This window comes from Sardina pilchardus, chromosome 5 (assembly GCF_963854185.1).
Source record: "Sardina pilchardus chromosome 5, fSarPil1.1, whole genome shotgun sequence".
NCBI lineage: Eukaryota > Metazoa > Chordata > Actinopteri > Clupeiformes > Clupeidae > Sardina > Sardina pilchardus.
The window spans coordinates 17,434,398-17,451,772 of NC_084998.1; the positions used below are offsets into that span (position 1 = coordinate 17,434,398).

At 46.4% G+C, this 17,375-nt stretch overlaps 1 protein-coding gene across 2 annotated transcripts; it reads right to left on the reverse strand.

Annotated features, from left to right (window-relative positions):
• Positions 1-6,859: 6,859 nt before the first annotated feature.
• Positions 6,860-16,348, reverse strand: cxxc5a (CXXC finger protein 5a). Of its 2 annotated transcripts, none has more exons than XM_062536735.1 (2): positions 15,414-16,348; positions 6,860-8,058 (listed from the first exon to the last, which is right to left on the reverse strand). In XM_062536735.1, the coding sequence occupies exons 1-2, from the start codon at positions 16,263-16,265 to the stop codon at positions 8,017-8,019; spliced, it is 894 nt and encodes a 297-aa protein (XP_062392719.1). In that variant the 5' UTR covers positions 16,266-16,348; the 3' UTR covers positions 6,860-8,016. The 2 variants fall into 2 exon arrangements, with proteins under 2 accessions (XP_062392719.1, XP_062392718.1); XM_062536734.1 differs by having other exon boundaries at positions 8,001-8,061.
• Between the last annotated feature and the right edge of the window lie 1,027 nt (positions 16,349-17,375).

Below are 17,375 nucleotides of genomic sequence, written 5' to 3' on the forward strand. Positions count from 1 at the left end.
AAGTATAGGCGAGAGGGAGAGGAGATGATGGTCTTGACAATGTGTTTATTTACGTTGTTTGCTTGTTTACCACTACATTGCCATGTAGTTTAATCCTGTAGTTTACCTTGAGTTCTTTTGTTTGTTTGTTTTGATGCCCCTCATGAAATGTGTCCTTTTATTGACATTTTTTTTTTATTTGCAAGCTTGGTATTGTTTATGTCTGTGTGTCTTTGTGTTCTATAATGTCTTGATTTTGTGAATTTGCCAACACTGAACTAATTTCAGGTACACCACACTTCAGATAAAAGAAATACTACACACACTCAGTTGACTGTGTAAATCTATGGACGTCATTCACAAACCATTACTCTCTGTGGGGAGAAACAGCGGAGAAATGGGCTGCACAGGGATGTGCAGATGTATTGGAATGACCTTTTACACATAAAGCTGTGCAGTAGTTTTTCTGTATTGGGCGGTTTACATTAATATAATATATGGACACATATTAGCATGATATATTTATTATTATTATATAGTGAGACAGACTCACATTTAGTTTGTCTTGAGTGTTGAACTATTCATTCAAGGTGATGATGACATTATGACAAGGTGATGATGGTATTAGAATGATGGTATAACAAGTAACATCATTCTTTACACCAACTCTCCTGGGCCTATGATACTGTAGGCCTATTGTGGTGCATCATAGATGTGTGGCATGCATACATAATACAAATCTACCTGGATACTACACTGTAACTTAGTGAACTTGTTCACTCATTTGTCATTGTTCTGCTGAGTCACTTGTCACTTTTGAAAAGGCAATATATCAACCTACAAGATTGGATTATGTAGACCAGCCTACAATGTATTATTGTTTTATTTGGTGGGATGTAATTTAGGACTTGAAAGTGCAGATGGCAATGTTATGTTGTGTTTATTAGATATTATATTTACGCATTAATGCTTTATAGGTGACATACAGTAAATACCATCATGTATGAAGCTACTCACTTCCCGATAGCCATTTTATGGGAAATACTTCTACTCTAACTCAAATAGCCTAAACATTTTGATGGGTACCTTTACTTATACTTCTGTCATTATTATATTAAAGTGTAAATACTTTTACAATTTATATTTATTATTCTATCTTCGTCTGTCAACTAATATTAACCTGATGACCATATATCTTGTGAAGAGGTTGTAATAATGAAAAAGAAAAAAAAACATATATTCTATTGACACTGAATTTTAACACATGTACCAAAGCAATAAAGATTAGTCATTACATCCCCCCATATGAGACTTCTCTGAGGCTGGGCGAGGCTGAGCGTCCCTGAGATGTGGCAGGATGACCACCCTCACACACACGCACACACACACACACACACACACACACATACACACACACACGCACACACACACACACACACAGAAACACACACACACACACACACACACACACACAGCAGCCCAGTGCCTCCGGGCCATGGAGCCCAGCAGTGAGTCCAGCAGCACCCCAAAACATCCGTCCGCCATCTCACAACAGCTCCCCGGCCCGCCGACTCCAGAAACAGCAAGGTCAGCCAGGGAGAGCTGCTGGCCACCGACGGCCTATTTTAGGACGCCTCTCCGTCCCCTTCGTCCCGCAACGTCCCCTCAGACGGCAGGCTGGCCGGCTGACGAGGGCTGCCAAGAGCGAGCGGAAGAGGACGACGAGAACTGACCAGAGTCGGAGCACCGGAAAACCGACAGTACATCGGGGGCCCTATGACTACAGTACGTTCCATGCGCTCCACGCTACCGGAAACCATTTCTGTGAACCGTTTTGACCCCTTTTGAGTAGTGTCTGAAAGCGTCTGAGACCAAAGCCGCCAAAACGCACGCACACACACACACACACACACACACACACACACACACACACACCGCACTGCATTAGTCCAGTCATGGCCTTGGGAATGAGATATGTGAAAATGATTGATGCATTTTCGGTGCTTTTGTGCGCTCGGTAAGGAAACCAAAAAAACGATGGACGCAGTGATCATAACCCAGAATAGCCACCTGCATGTATGTTCCTACGGTCAGATGGGTGGGAGTGAAAGGCCTTTTTGGGGGCAAATGTTTGTAGCTTTGACACAGAGATTCCCGCTGAGCTCAGTTCTTACGGCCACCCCTGTGATCCTAGAGGGGGGGTTGGTTGACACAATCTTGGCCACTACGTAAACCACAATGCAAAATCAGCGATTTCAAAATATCACCAGGATTCTTTATTTTTACTGAAGGACTCAGACAAAAACAATCCTCCTTTTCAACACATCCGAAAGGCTTGTCTCCAGCCCTCAACGACGCCGTTGGAATTGCAGTAGCTGTCAGGGTTTCCTTGGCCAGGGCCAAGGCTGAGACTGAGGCGCAGGGGTGCTGGGGGGAAGGGCGCACACACACACACACACACACACAAAGTGTGTGTGTGTGTGTGTGTGTGTGCTGGCCAAGAGAGGGTGCAGATCACTGCAGCTCCATGTCTGCGAGGCAGTGATAAGATTCCAGGATTCTCCCTTTGTGACAGGGCTGCCCATCCAGCCTGACCCTGCGCTCTCTCCTGCAACCTCAGCCTCCCACCAACATCCCAAACACACATGCACACACACACACACACACACACACACACACACACAGTATATATGTATATGTATATATGTAATTCATATCAAATATACACTATAGCATATAAGTATGTATAAAACACAAACACACATGCACATGCACAGAACCAAACATCATCTAACCAGAAAGGCTCGGTCCTTTTCAAATTGCTGAAACAGAAAAATGTTTGGAAGTATAATGCATACATGTCTTAGACATCACTGTCTGAGATCATTTTCACTGGACCACAAGAACATTAAGTCAATCCATTGGTTTATGCAGCGTCTCTGTAACAATTATATTGTGATTGTGATTATATTTGTTTTGACTCCATACAGCACGACAGACTAACATGTACATTCACGCACATATGCAAGCAAGCAAGCGCTCAAAACACACACATACACACACGCGCGTGCATATACACACATTATTCTACAAATATAGGCACAATAAACATTTATCAGGATGTCAAACAAAATTGCAACAGCTCTTTTCACCTCAGTAACAACTTTGGAACAGTCAATAGAAATGGGACTACAACAATCGGAGCTCGGTATTCATTTGAGTCATTCATGGCCTCAAATGACTTAGGTAATTTGGTCTAACACACACACACACACACACATGCACGCACACACCCACACCGACACCCACACACACAGACACACACACACACAGACACACACACACACACACACACACACACACACACACACACACACACACACACACACACACACACACACACACACACACACACACACACACACACTGGTGCATAGCCTGAATTATGAATGAACCCCAAGTTGCTTGCCGTTCAATAGCATGAAACCTAAAATGTAATATAGAAATAAAATGTTAATTAAATAATTTCCACAATACTCTGTTTCTCATATAGGTAGGTATTATCCCAAGTGTGCACACGCTCAATCTTTCTCTCCCTCTCTCTCTCTCTCTCTCTCTCTCTCTCTCTCTTTCACTCTCTCACACATATATATACACACACATACACATATTCACACACTGACACTCTCACAGACACACACACAGTCTTCCTCTCCAAAACACCCTCGATGACCTTGACTACCTAACGCCAGAGAACTCAACCTGCCTCATCAAGATCTTTATGAACACCTGTTTTGTAGTGCCTTAGTGCCTTTCACTGGGTTTTACAGGAGTTTGTTATGACTGCACATATCCTACTTTTAATCTTAAGCATCTGCCTGCTAAAATACAGTAACCTTTAGGTGTTTGCGAATGTCCAAGCATATATTTAGAACTGCAGTGCATTTCAGTATTACAGAATCAGATGGCCTTAACCGACTTTGTCTTTTGAGAAAAAGTAAGAAAGTCCACACACTCTCTCTGCTCTTCACAGCCAAACCACAGCTGGCCCAGAATGTGAACCTCCATGTGAAAATGTCTCACCAATTACTAAGAAAGTCACAGTATGCTCCAGGCTCAAGCAAAGCAAAGCATAGCACCAATCCCACCTAGCTTCTAATGACATAATAACACCCTTTCATGGCGTTATTATACTTACGCACTCTTTTAGTAGGTCTTTGTTGAAGTTGGTTAATCCATGGTGATTCTCTTTTCTCTCTCTCTCTCTCTCTCTCTCTCTCTCTCTCTCTCACACACACACACACACACACACACAAACACTAATACACACACACAGACACACACACAGACACACACACACACACACACACACACACACACACACACACACACACATACACACACACACACACACACACACACACACACACTTCGTCTCTGATTGTTAAGTGGAACGTCTACAACAGCAGGAAATGACGATGACCTCATGCAGCATTAGAAAGTGTCCCATCTCTGGCATATTTGCACCAGCAGCAGTGGAGAAAAGAAACATTTTCAATCTCCCCCCCACCCCCCACCCCCAACACACACACACACACACACACACACACACACACACACACACTATCTCAGTCTCTCCTCCTCATAGTCTCCGCGTCTCTCCCTCACGCTGTCTGTCTATCTCTCTCTCCCTCTTTCTCTCTCTCTCTTTTTCTCTCTGTCCCCCCTGCCCCCTCCTCTCCTCTCCCCTCCTCTCCCTCCCACCCTCCCTCCCTCCCTCCCTTCCTCCCTCTCTCTCCCTCTCTCTCTCTCTCTGATGGCAGGCTGGGCAGTGAGCTGTGTGGGCTCAGAGGAGGCGCGGACGCCGCGGCACACATTAATAATGCAGGGACTCAGCTTCCTCCCAGCGCTGTGGTGATGGCACCGGCCCATCGCTGTCACCAGGGGGGAGCTGGGAATGCGCCGCGTGTGCCTCGCAAAAGCCTCGTCCTCGCAAAAGCCTTGTCCTCGCCAGCCTCTCGCTCTCTCTCTCTCTCGTGCGCACACACACACACACACACACACACACACACACACACACATACACACACACACACACACACTCACACACACACACACACACACACACACACACACACACACACATACACACATACACACTCTCTCTCTCTCTCTCATAAACATACTTACACACATACACAGTCACACACACACACACACACACACACACACACACACACTCACACACACCCTACCAAACTGGGCCTCCACCAGAGACGTGCATTCATTACGAAGCCTGCCCCGATGGCTGCGGCGCAAACCTGCGCTCATTAATACACAAAGAGCTCGGCCAGCGCTGAGCCGCTCTCCGCTCTCCGCTCCGCCTGCACTCGCACATCCAGGGGTGTCGCTGGCATTTCCACCCGCCTCATCCGGGGTGAGATTTTCACCTCGGCACGCCGCGGCCCTCACGCAGGGGAGAGCTTCACCTGCTCGCTCGCACAAACACACACACACACACACACATACATGCACACACACAGACACACTGTAACCTCACCCTGTCTTGCATGGAGGGCATAAACACACCACTGCTGTTGCTTTCATTTACCCGCTACGAAAAACAAAAAAGATTTCGGGGGTTATCAGACCAATCGGAAAACTATGGATTTTGGAAAATCTATAGGCTCCTCAGATGCAGCTCACGCTGCATATACAGTAAAAACAAAGCACTTTCTCAAGGTTGATCTGTGAGTGACCAAGCACCAGAGAGAGAGAAAGGCTTTTTCTAACAGTGAAACAAGCACACACAAGCCTTTGTTTTGGAGAGGAGAAGAGATGAGGAGAGAAGAGAAGAGAAAAGAAAAGAAGAGAGGAGAGAAGAGTAAAGGAGGAGGAGAAGAAGCCACACGAGAGACGGCACGGCAAGCAGGCAGGCAGACCTCCATATGCCTGCAGAAGCAGCAGCAGAGAGGCGGTGGGAGCCGCGGAACAACGGGGCGCAACACGATGAGACGCCATGTGAGCCCCGCAGAGCTCCTGCTGAGCCTCCACTCCACTCCACTCCTCTCCTCTCCACCCACTGCTGCTACTGCTGCTGGTGGTGCTGATGCTGGTGATGATGCTGATGGTGATGCTGCTACTGCTGGTGGTGATGATGATGCTGCTGGGAGATGGTGGTGATGCTGTAGCATCTCTGCTTGGGGACTGAAATGAGCCCCACAACAAATACTGTCCTGCCATCTCTCTCTCTCTCTCTTTCTCTCTCCCTGTCTCTCTCTTTCTCTCTCTCTCTCTCTCACCGGCCGATTTTGGAACAAAATGCCTCCAATCAGTCTTACTGGCAAATGATTAATTATTCACACCGGATCTAATTGCGTTTCTTTACCTGTGAATATCCTGCTGGTCTAAGAAAGAAAGAGAGAGAGAGAGAGAGAGAGAGAGAGCGTGTGTGAAAGAAAGAAAGACAGGAAGAGAGACAGAGACAGGGAGAGCGGGAACGATAGAGATACATTCTTGATGCCATCTGAGAAACTCAGTTTTTCTAGATCAACCATAACTTCTGCAACCCATAGGGAGCTAGATTCCAATTGATATCTATTGATTATTCTTACATACTACTGACCTACTGTTGTGATCAACTGAACTCATTGCATGGTTGAAATGAGCATCCAAGGGTTGGCTGTTGACACATGACAAGACCTGTAGTCTCATTTACTATAATCGTGTCCAGTACTGTTTTATTTTACTAGGATACTGGGGATATTGGGACATTTCTCAAGTTTGTTGCTCCTTTGTAATTACATTCTTACTCTTTCCTCATTTGGTATAAAATAAATAACATGCAATCAGACATCAGAGCTGCAAATTTTGACACAAATACATGCATTTGTTTTTATTCACAAAACCAGCCCATATTTCTAATTGAATACAAACATCGCTGTTCTTTTTAAAAGATGTAGCTACTGGCAACGTCATGAAAAAAAAATGTTTTCAGTGCGTTCATATGAATAGAGCAAGTGCTGTCTCCCAGTGTTGCCAATGAGCTCTATTTTGACAGAGATCCTCATTGGGAACATGGTAAAAATAAGGCTGCCAGTTTCACTAAATAATAATATTTAAAAAAAAAAAAAAAAAATCAGACAAACAGGCAAGTAAATGGTTCTCTGGCCAACTCCAGGACTTCCAGTCATATTTGTAAAGGCTTGAGCCAATTCTGTGGCACTGAGCATGTTTAGGGCCAAAGCGACTGTTAAAACATAACAGTCGAGTTATACTGTAAATGTATCTCTCTTTCTTTGTTCTAGTTGAAAAAGACATGGATTTTTACATCTCAGAATATTTTTCTTTTCTTTTGATACAAACAAAAAACATTGATCTCTTTCTGAAACTATAGTCTCAAAACAGAACAAAAAAGCAAAGAAACAACATCAAAAGAAAAAAAACAATCATAAAATACAGAAGTTTGAGTAAGAACAATGGTGCTAAATTACAATAGTGCTTGCCATTAGCCACTAGTTTTAAAATATAGCCGTAAATTTACATTCTCTACACAAGTACTGTATCTTTCCACACATGAACGACATTAACACCAAACACAGAAATTAGTTGATTGTCCACACTCAGTCCGTCATTTCTGTTTGGCAATGAACAGTTCCATGTTTAAGTGACAGAAAAAACCTGCTGGAAAAAGGACAAAAAGGTACCAAAATGGAAACATAGAAAAGGGAATGAGAGTTGCCATAGGTTTTTTTTTCTTTATGCTTACATTTTTGGTTCAAGAAATAAGTAGGTGCATCCATAACGCGATTGATTATTTTTGTACTCTTTCGCTTTGTTTTTGAATATTTCTTTTTTAAAGATTTTCACTGCTGTTTTTCGTCGTTTTGCTGTTTCTTTTGTCATCAGTATGGTTTTCAGCCAGTGTCCGTGCCCGAGACAATCCAAGCGAGAATTGGCATTGCACTTGATTGCAGAGCTTTGGGTGCAGGTTGAGGGGGAGTTGAGTGGGGGGGGCAGGGGGGGGGGGTCACAGTCTCACTGGAACCATCGGAATGCCGCTCCTGTCGGCAGCATGACCTTCTTAGAGGAAGAAAAAAGAGAAGGGAGGGAGAGATACGGAGGGATGTGGTTAAAGAGCCGGCCGTTTGAACTGATACGTCCACCATTAGTATAAACATTTGCTATTGTGCTATTTACACTATGTCCTTGACTGCCTTTCAAGCCTTCGCACATTTGAGAGACATGAATCCATTGAGCACATAAAAACACATGACCCAAAACGTACTAAAAACTGTGTTAATAGGCATCTTGCTCTGTGTCTTTTTCTCTCGCCCATACACACACACACATACACAGACACAGACCACAGACGTCCTCATTTACAATATGTGTTGTCGTGTTCTTCTCCTACCTGTTCCTTCTCTATATTCGCCGTCCTGTCTTTGTCTGCACCTCATCTAGTAAGACCTTAGTGTCCTCTTTCTCTCTCCCCCTCCCTCGGTTTCTCTCTTCCAACCCCCCCTCTTTCTCTCTTTTTCTCTTTCTCCCTCGCTCCCCTCCCCCGCCTCCCTCTGCAGCCACGGGCCATGGCCCTGACTCCACGTGAAACCCGATACGGCACATTTATTATTTAGTCAGCACGCAGTCACGTAGCGCTCCCACCGCACAGCTCTCACTGGTGCCACCAGCCTGCAAACCCCCACCCCCTCCCTCACGCCGTCCTGACTGGACACACACACGCACTCGCACTCACACACACACACACACACACACACACACACACACACACAAGTACGCACACAGGCACACACAACTACGCACACACACGTACACACATGCACACACGCACACACACACACACACACACACACACACACACACACACACACACACACACACAGCCTGCAGTAGGAGCTGAAAGTGGATGTAGGCTGTGGAAGGCCCACTTGTGGTTAGGTCTCTGTGCTCCAGAGTCGTCGCCCTTCAAAGCACAACGCTGCCGCAGCAGAGAAACAAATTCAGCAGCACCGCCTCAGGCCTATCAGCCATACCCCATATATTTGTACACTTCACACACACATACACTCACACACACATACACACACACACACACACACACACAAAACAAAAAACTTTCACATACACAAACACACAGACATACATACTTAAATAGTAGTACCACCTTCACTTACTCAAGTCATGTGCACACATGCTCATCAAAACACCCAAAACACCCCAAGACCAAGACACACCTGTCCACACACACACACACACACAGACACACACACACACACACAACCACAGGCTATGATCAGGGCATCTCTGTGTGTGTGTGTGTGTGTGTGTGTGTGCGTGTGAGGGTGTGTGTGCGTATGTGTGTGTGTGTGTGTGTGTGTGTGTGTGTGAGTGATGAGCAAAACAAGGCCACCCAGACACACGAGCCCCCAGCAGCAGCGGCAGCCCAGTTACCCGACGCGTAACCTTCACACGCATTTCTCCGCACCCCCGTGAATCCAGAGCCACGGGTCGAGCCAAGACTTCCTCACATTTCAGCCGCAGAACCCACCCGCCCACCAACCCCCCCCCCCCCCCCTCCCTCCAGCTCCCCACACCACTCACCTTTGACATTTCACTAAGGCAGAGAAGTGACCCTCCTGACCCTCCTCCCCTCTTGGTCCAGACTCCTTCATCTGTGACCTCTGACCCCCAGCCTGCCTGACCTTTCACCCTCATTTTGTAGGAACACTCGTCTGTGACACGCAGGGGAGGGGCTGCGCAGGGCAGACGAGACCCTCCCCAAGGTCGCCATCTATCTGAGACAGCCGTTCTTAAAGCACGGCATCCTAATCTGACTTCATTGATTTTACTATGAATATATTACCAGTGCCTGGCACCCCCGACCACCACTAGCACCACCACCCCTCCACCACTCCACTCCTCCACTCCTCCACTCCTCCACCCCTCCACCCCTTGCCTTGTTCTCTTTAGGGGCAGCATTTCATTCTGAGGTATGACAAGAGAAGCTCTCTCCCTGCAGTAAACCAGTCAGTCAGGTAGAGCATCAGGTGGTCTAATCCGTGGTGAATCAGCATATTTACTTCTGGCTAAGGCGAAGGGAACTAAATGTACATTTAGACATTTATCATGAAGGGCAGTGTTGATCTCCTCAAATGACATTTTAGATAGTGAACCCCCCCCCCCCCCCCCCCCCCACGAACCCACACATGTCTCCTGTGGAATGATCCACTCTTCTCATCCACCCAACTCTCCCCAACCTACCCCCCACCCAGCCCTCCCCCTCTTCAAAAACAGATGACCACGCACTCATCATGGCCAATTACTCCTACATTAAGTCTCTAAGCAGACTGGAAGGAAGATAGCTTTTTCACAATGTTACATTAAAATAAGATAATATCTTCACAAATGTGTGTCTACACACACACACACACACACACACACACACACATATACACACACTCTCCGGGCCCTCTCCATCTGCTGTCTATGGCGTTCTACTTCTCATGCTGACACAGTCGCTTGTCTGCCTGAATGTTGTTCTTCCCGACTTCAGCGGCCGGTCTATTTGCAGATATGGCTGTTGGTCAGTGTGTGACTCTCCCTCGGTCTGGTTTCTGTGGGGAAGGGTGGCGAGGGGAGTGGTGCCGGGTGACAACTGTGCTATTTGCCCCGCATGCCAAACTATGAGCTTTCTCACACGGACTAAGATATCACACCTCATTTCAGAGAAATCAGGGTTTACTCTGTCTGCACAAGTGCACACGATACAGATACAGACACACACACACACACACACACACACACACACACACACACACACACACACACACACACACACACACACACACACACACATACATACACACACACACACACACACACACATAGGAAGAAGGGAAGGAAGGAGATACAAACACACACCTATCCTGTACAATACACATGTAACACAGACAATGTATACGGTCATACACCACCATATGAAGAAACCTAAACTGATCCCAAACCAAATGAGTTCAGACTCAGAGTGAGTATGTACCGGTGGTATGCAGCATAGAGCCTTTGATGTAGGTGGCCAAGTGAACCCCTCAGAACAACAACACACTGAGACGCCTGTCACAGAGGTCTGGGCTGCTTGGCGAGCGCCTCCTCTTATTTCAGTGGAAACGTAACGCTCCCAAAATAGAGCAAGGCATCTCCAGCCAGCAAGGTGTGAGGTGGTAAAGGCCTTCACACGACACCTCCACCACATATCGATTTATTCATTTATTCATGTATTAATTCATTGATTTGCCATCATACGCATTGAAATCTTATTACAATGTAAATGCCACAGACACATCCAAGAAGGAGTGCTTTGTCTCGTTCTGCCTTCGCCCCACTCACACGTGCTAAGTCCAGTAGTGCTACATGTACAACCGTGTGTCAAAGAGTCAGACCAGCGACACTTTCACACATGCTGGTGTTCAGAGGGTCATCTTAATGAGCACCAGCGGTGCAGTGATTAACTCTGGAAACAAACGACCGCCTAACGCAGGCAATCAAGACGGACGATCAAATTACATGCGTAATACATCTATGAATACGTCATTAATGACATCATACGTATAGAAGGCGGCTAAGCTAAAAATAATTCAATGTGTCATTAATGACATAATGTGTCTAAAAGGCTGAGTTACAAAGAATTATAGTTGCATCAAATGAACAATAAAAAATATAACATACTAATAGAAGGAACCTTAACAAACTGATAAAGCCAGACACAGCATCTATCATAATTAAAAAGCAACTCATGTCTACCATGCAACACATCTCTGGTAACATTTCTCATATCCTGTGGTGGTATTACTTTATAGTGGTATATATTTTTATATTTTTTGCTCTTGTTGTTTCTTAAAGCAAAACATTCACTAAACTTGTCATATCATAAACTTAATTTGATAAATAATAATAAATAACCCTACATAGTTGTATGGGATGTTTACAGATTATTTTTTACTGCATGCATTCATACATAAGTTATAAATGTCAAGCTATACCTGTGCATTTCAATACTACAAATGCTAAAACAGGCTCAATGCTCGTCTGGTGATTAATGGCAGATGTCTAAATCAACGCAAACTGTTTTTAGAATGGCAGAAATCATGATGCAATTATAAATGATGTAATACAACAACAAATCCCTCAGATCTATCTCACTGTGCATGTCTTTAATCACAGCATGCCCTTTACCATGTTTTACACGAGCTAATGCATAATGTATATGTGTAATGTCACAGCAAATTAGACAACTTTCACTTATTATGCATTTAAATCTGACCTCGCAAACCTTTGATGATGAGCCAGAGCAAACCAATTACACACAGAAAGCATTTGCTGCACACTATGTAAACATTTGCTTTTGCAAGCCAACATGAAATTCTTTTTTCTTTAGCTTCATACTAATGCCAGCCTAATTGACTCCATGAAGCATTTAGAGTAAATAGACAAGCATGTGCTTCTCTCAGTAAATACATAATGATCTCCTGTAAACATCAGTCATGACGCTGAGTACTCTTGTATCAGCTTTGATACTAGGGACTATACATTTTTATTGCTTCATTTGTATTATATAGGCAACGTTTCTGAATCTGATTTCATGCATGTACTTTAAACAACTTCTAGAGCATGAAAACATTGCCTTGTTTACATACCTTACATGACACATACAAACACATAGTATGTATGTACATATATGCATGTATGTATGTATACAATTACAGAGAAAAGAGCTGTAGGATACAAATACACAATATATATAAAAGCTACTCTTCACAGACCAGGATGTCTCCTATTCTCTCGTGTTCCTACTCCCTCACTCCCTCCTGGACATCACGGTTGCAAAAACACAGTCAGAATAGCCAACTGTGGAGTCAGCGACAGCTTGAAGACGCGGCATCACATAGAGGGGAACATTTCCCCGGCCGCCCATGTGCTATCTCCCATTCTCTCACTCGCCACTCTTTACCAGCCAAACATCTTGTCCTCCACTGGAGTGTCCTCTGAAGGACTGTGGCACGCTGACAGAGAATGAAGCACCATTCACAAAAAAAATATCAAATACCAATGTCAACAGGTCCTCCTGCTTCTAGACAATAACACCGCCGAGCACACATTTGATGTGCTGTATGTTTCAATGCTGTAGCATCATTGAATGTACACGTTTTTACAGCAAATAATGCTAAGTGAAGATGCCATCATCACATGAGTCTCACTAGATGGCTGGCGGTAAAATGCCACTTTAAGGGGGTACTGGAGGAGAGGAGGAGAGGAGGTGAGGCGGAGAGGAGAAGAGGAGGAGGAGGAGAGGAGAGGAGGAGCGCGGTGCAACACAGGCCTCTCCTACTCCATCAAGCCAACATGAGGTGACCTCAGCAAGAAGTTTGGAGGGCCATTACGGCACACGGGCGAGGCGTGCCACAGGAGAGAGAGGGCAAGGGGAGGGCGCCTGTGCCACGCTGACACCTGGTGCTCCAGATGACAGCCCTATGGCCAGATGGACCATGTCACAAACACACACACACACACACACACACACACACACACACACATATACACACATGCGCACACACATACATACACGCACGCACGCACACACTCACTCACACACACACACACACACACACACACAAACACACACACACACACACACACACACACACACACACACACACACACACACACACACGCACACACACACACACACACTCTGATCCACACACAGACTCACAGAGGAACATAAACACAGGAACTTCAACACTGTGCAGTCAGTAGTGAAATAAACCCTCTGCTAAAACTAAACTATAACTCCAACGGTAAATTAAGCTGCTGATATACTAATCACCTAAAAGAACCTGAGCACACACGTACATTAAAAACCTCCCATATTTCTCCCATATTATTTGTATTGTTTACATTACTAAGCGCTGCTGCATCCACTAGTAGCATCCTCATCTCACAGAGGGGCATATGGCTCCAGATACATCTCGCCCTAAAAGGAGCTTTACCTAAAGACTTCCGGTCTGCTCCGGGGGGAGACGGATCTTTAACGCGGGTGTGGAGTAATCAGGGGATGGGGAGAAGAGAGTGACGTAATGAGAGTGTGGAGGACAGATTAGAGAAAACCCTGCGGTGCATGTCTGCCCACCCACACACACATATACACACACAGACACACACACACACACACACACATACACGCATGCACGCACACACACACACACTCACAAAGGCACATGCCTTCCCCCACCCGTACCACCTGTCACACCCCATCCTAAAAGCCCCTCAGCACCCCTCCTGTATTGCACGGAAACACAGAGCCATTGGAAACACATACACACACACACACACAAACACACTATCCTGTACATATGCCCATACACATGTACATTTAACCAATAATGTAAACAAACACACAGAGAGACAGACAGATGCACCCCCCCCACACACACACACACACACACACACACAGACACACACAGACGCTGCATATGCAAATACTTCACATATTTACACATTCAAACACACACCCAAATACACCCATGCAAACACATACTGTATGCCACCCCAGCAGCAGCAGCAGACACCCTTGGTACACACACGCATAGACACACACACATTATTTGATATTAAAGAATATAAATTGCTATACTAAATTGCTACACTTCAACCAGCTACTCTAAACCATCACAACGTTCACCTACTGCGCTCATTTCATCAGCCACTAGCCCTCCAAACTGAGTTCAGATCGAGTGACAATTGCAAGACAATCTAATTTTGACAACCCCATACTGAACATGTGAACATGTGACCGATTCCTAAAGCTGTCGCATTCTTAAACAAAATACAATGGTCATTGGCCACTGGAACATTTCTGAAAATAACACCTGATCATAGTCAAAATAGGATGCCACCAGATTCAGATTTTCTGTGTGGAGTAATGATTCAGCTTAAGTTCTGTGCTCCTCTAGACTTATGGTGATAAATATGTTACAGTAGCCAAAATCCACATTTTAATCATCCCTTCTCTCTAAAGTGACGGTGGTTTAGTGGTTAGGGATCTGCGAGTCCAAGATTAACACCTAAAAGTTGTGATTTTGATCCCAGGAACTAGAACTATTGTGCCCCTGAGCACTTAACCCCTTAAACTATGTTGTTCCAGAGGAACTGACCCTGGAGGTCATTTACTGTAAGCAGATGATAAATAATGCAAATTGTGCTAACAAAAGGTACTGATAGCACTGTTTCAGAAGTGTTCCTAAATACAGTATAATACCTAAAAGCTATTTTTTTTAACCATCCGTCCTTTCTAACATGGCCAACTAATGACCAATATGTCGGTCTCTATCTGTGTGTGTATCTGAACCGGCCGCTGTTACCTCCAGAGCTGCAGACGGCTTCTTTTTGAGCTCCTCGCACTTGCGGAACTTGCAGATCTGGTGTCCGGTCTTGCGGTTGCGGCAGCTGCTGCACTGCTCACAGTTAATCCTGCGCCGGCAGGGCGGGCACATGCCGCAGCGTTTCCGCTTCTTCTTGCCGGAGCTGATGGCGGAGGCCAGCTCGCTCTGCGCCGGGTACTCGGCCAGGCCGGCCATGTGCAGCGCGCTGTCCGCCAGGAACACCCCGGCCGGCGTCATGATGAACAGGCCCGGGTTGAACGGGAAGCCGCCGCCGGCGCCCACGCCGTAGAAGTCGGCGAGGCCGCTCACCGCGTCCACCGCGGCCGCCGCCGCCGCCGCCGATCCGTCCAGGTCGCCCGCCGCGCCGCCTCCGCTCTCGCCGATGCCGCCCACCCCCACGCCGCCGGGCAGCAGCATGTGCTCCATGCCGGCCCGCTTGAGCAGCGCCGCCGCCTGGGCGAAGTGGAGCAGCCCGTTCTGGCTCTCCAGCATCTGCTCCAGGGTCCGGTCCAGCTTGCCCAGCGCGGGCATGGACGCCAGGGGCGACTGCTGCGACGGCGGCTGGGGCGGCTCCTGGGGCTTGGCGGCCTGGTGCTTGACCTTGCCGTTGCTGCCGCCGTGGTGGAGTCCGTTGAGGGCGTTGTGGCTGCCGTGGTTGGCCGCCGGCGTGTACTGGGAGAGGGCGCGCGAGTGCTTCAGGCTCTTGCTGAGCGGCTCACTGATGATGCCGCTGCGGTTGCGGCGCTCGGCGACGGGCGAGTCCGGCGTGCGGCGGCTGCTCGGGTCCTGGGCCTCGGCTGTCCGGTTGCCCTCCGGCCCGCCGCTCGACATGATCCAGCCCCGGCGCGAGTCCGTGGGTCGGGTCGGGTTGGGTGGACGGGTGGGGGGACGGGGACAGGATGGGTGAGGGGGGTGAGGGGGCGGCAGGGGGGAAGGGGCCCAGTGCTACTCGTTTGCCTGCTGAAAGCTCTAGGGGTGAGGGTGGAGCCTCCCCTTGACAGACAGATCAGCCGGCCAATGGCAGGCAGGCAAGCATGCAGGCAGGCAGGCCTCCTGTAGCCGTTGACCTTGACCCGTCTAAATTTTAACCTTCGTCCACATCCTTCCACTGGTAAGCCAAAAACTAGGAGAGATGGAGAGAAAAAAGAGAACATTACAAAAGAGTTGTTCTCAGCTGTGAGTCACAGATATATTCAGACACATCAATGCAGAAATGAAATAGAGAACTGGCAGACAATCAATTTCCCTGACAGAGCCAGTAATAAACAAAAATTTGAAACAATTCAATTCAAAACACCATGCAGAGTTGAAGACAAACCGCTTCTTCCTCATTCTCTGTGCAGTGATGTTCAGTTCTACACAAGGGGTTGAGATCAGTAAAGTAAACATCAGAATTAGAGTATTAGAATGTCAAGCTGCTTTCTCTTGTCCCACCCACAGTTCATAGACCTCTCCAGGGAACCCACCCATGAAGGCCCACTGTCACCACAATTTGTTATACATTTGTAATAACTGTCCACAATTTATTATACATTTGTAATAATTGCACACTTCAGTATGGGAATGTAATTAGTTATACCTGGCAGTGAGGGCTATTTTTCAACCTGACATTATTCTCAGATCCCAGAAAATCTCAGACCTGTTCCTGGAATTATCCTCTGTGTCTTATGCAAGGAACCCATATGTGTGAACACACACACACACACACACACACACACACACACACACACACACACACACACACACACACACACACACACAGAGAGAGAGATCCAACAAATCAAAGCTAACACTAAAATAGATATTCTTCCATTTTTGTTCACACAAATCTGTGCACTACACACACATATTAATGCGCATCGCATGTAGCTATCACACTCATATCACATCCCACACATACATACAGTCATCACAAGAAGTTCAGTTCACCTTATAATTTGT

Bases quoted from the DNA above. Each gene is read 5' to 3' on its own strand.
- cxxc5a (XM_062536734.1), bottom strand. From the start codon at position 16,265: ATGTCGAGCGGCGGGCCGGAGGGCAACCGGACAGCCGAGGCCCAGGAC. The intron at 8,062-15,413 runs GTAACAGCGGCC...TCTTCCTCTAAG, and splicing joins AGCCGTCTGCAGCTCTGGAG to AAGGTCATGCTGCCGACAGG.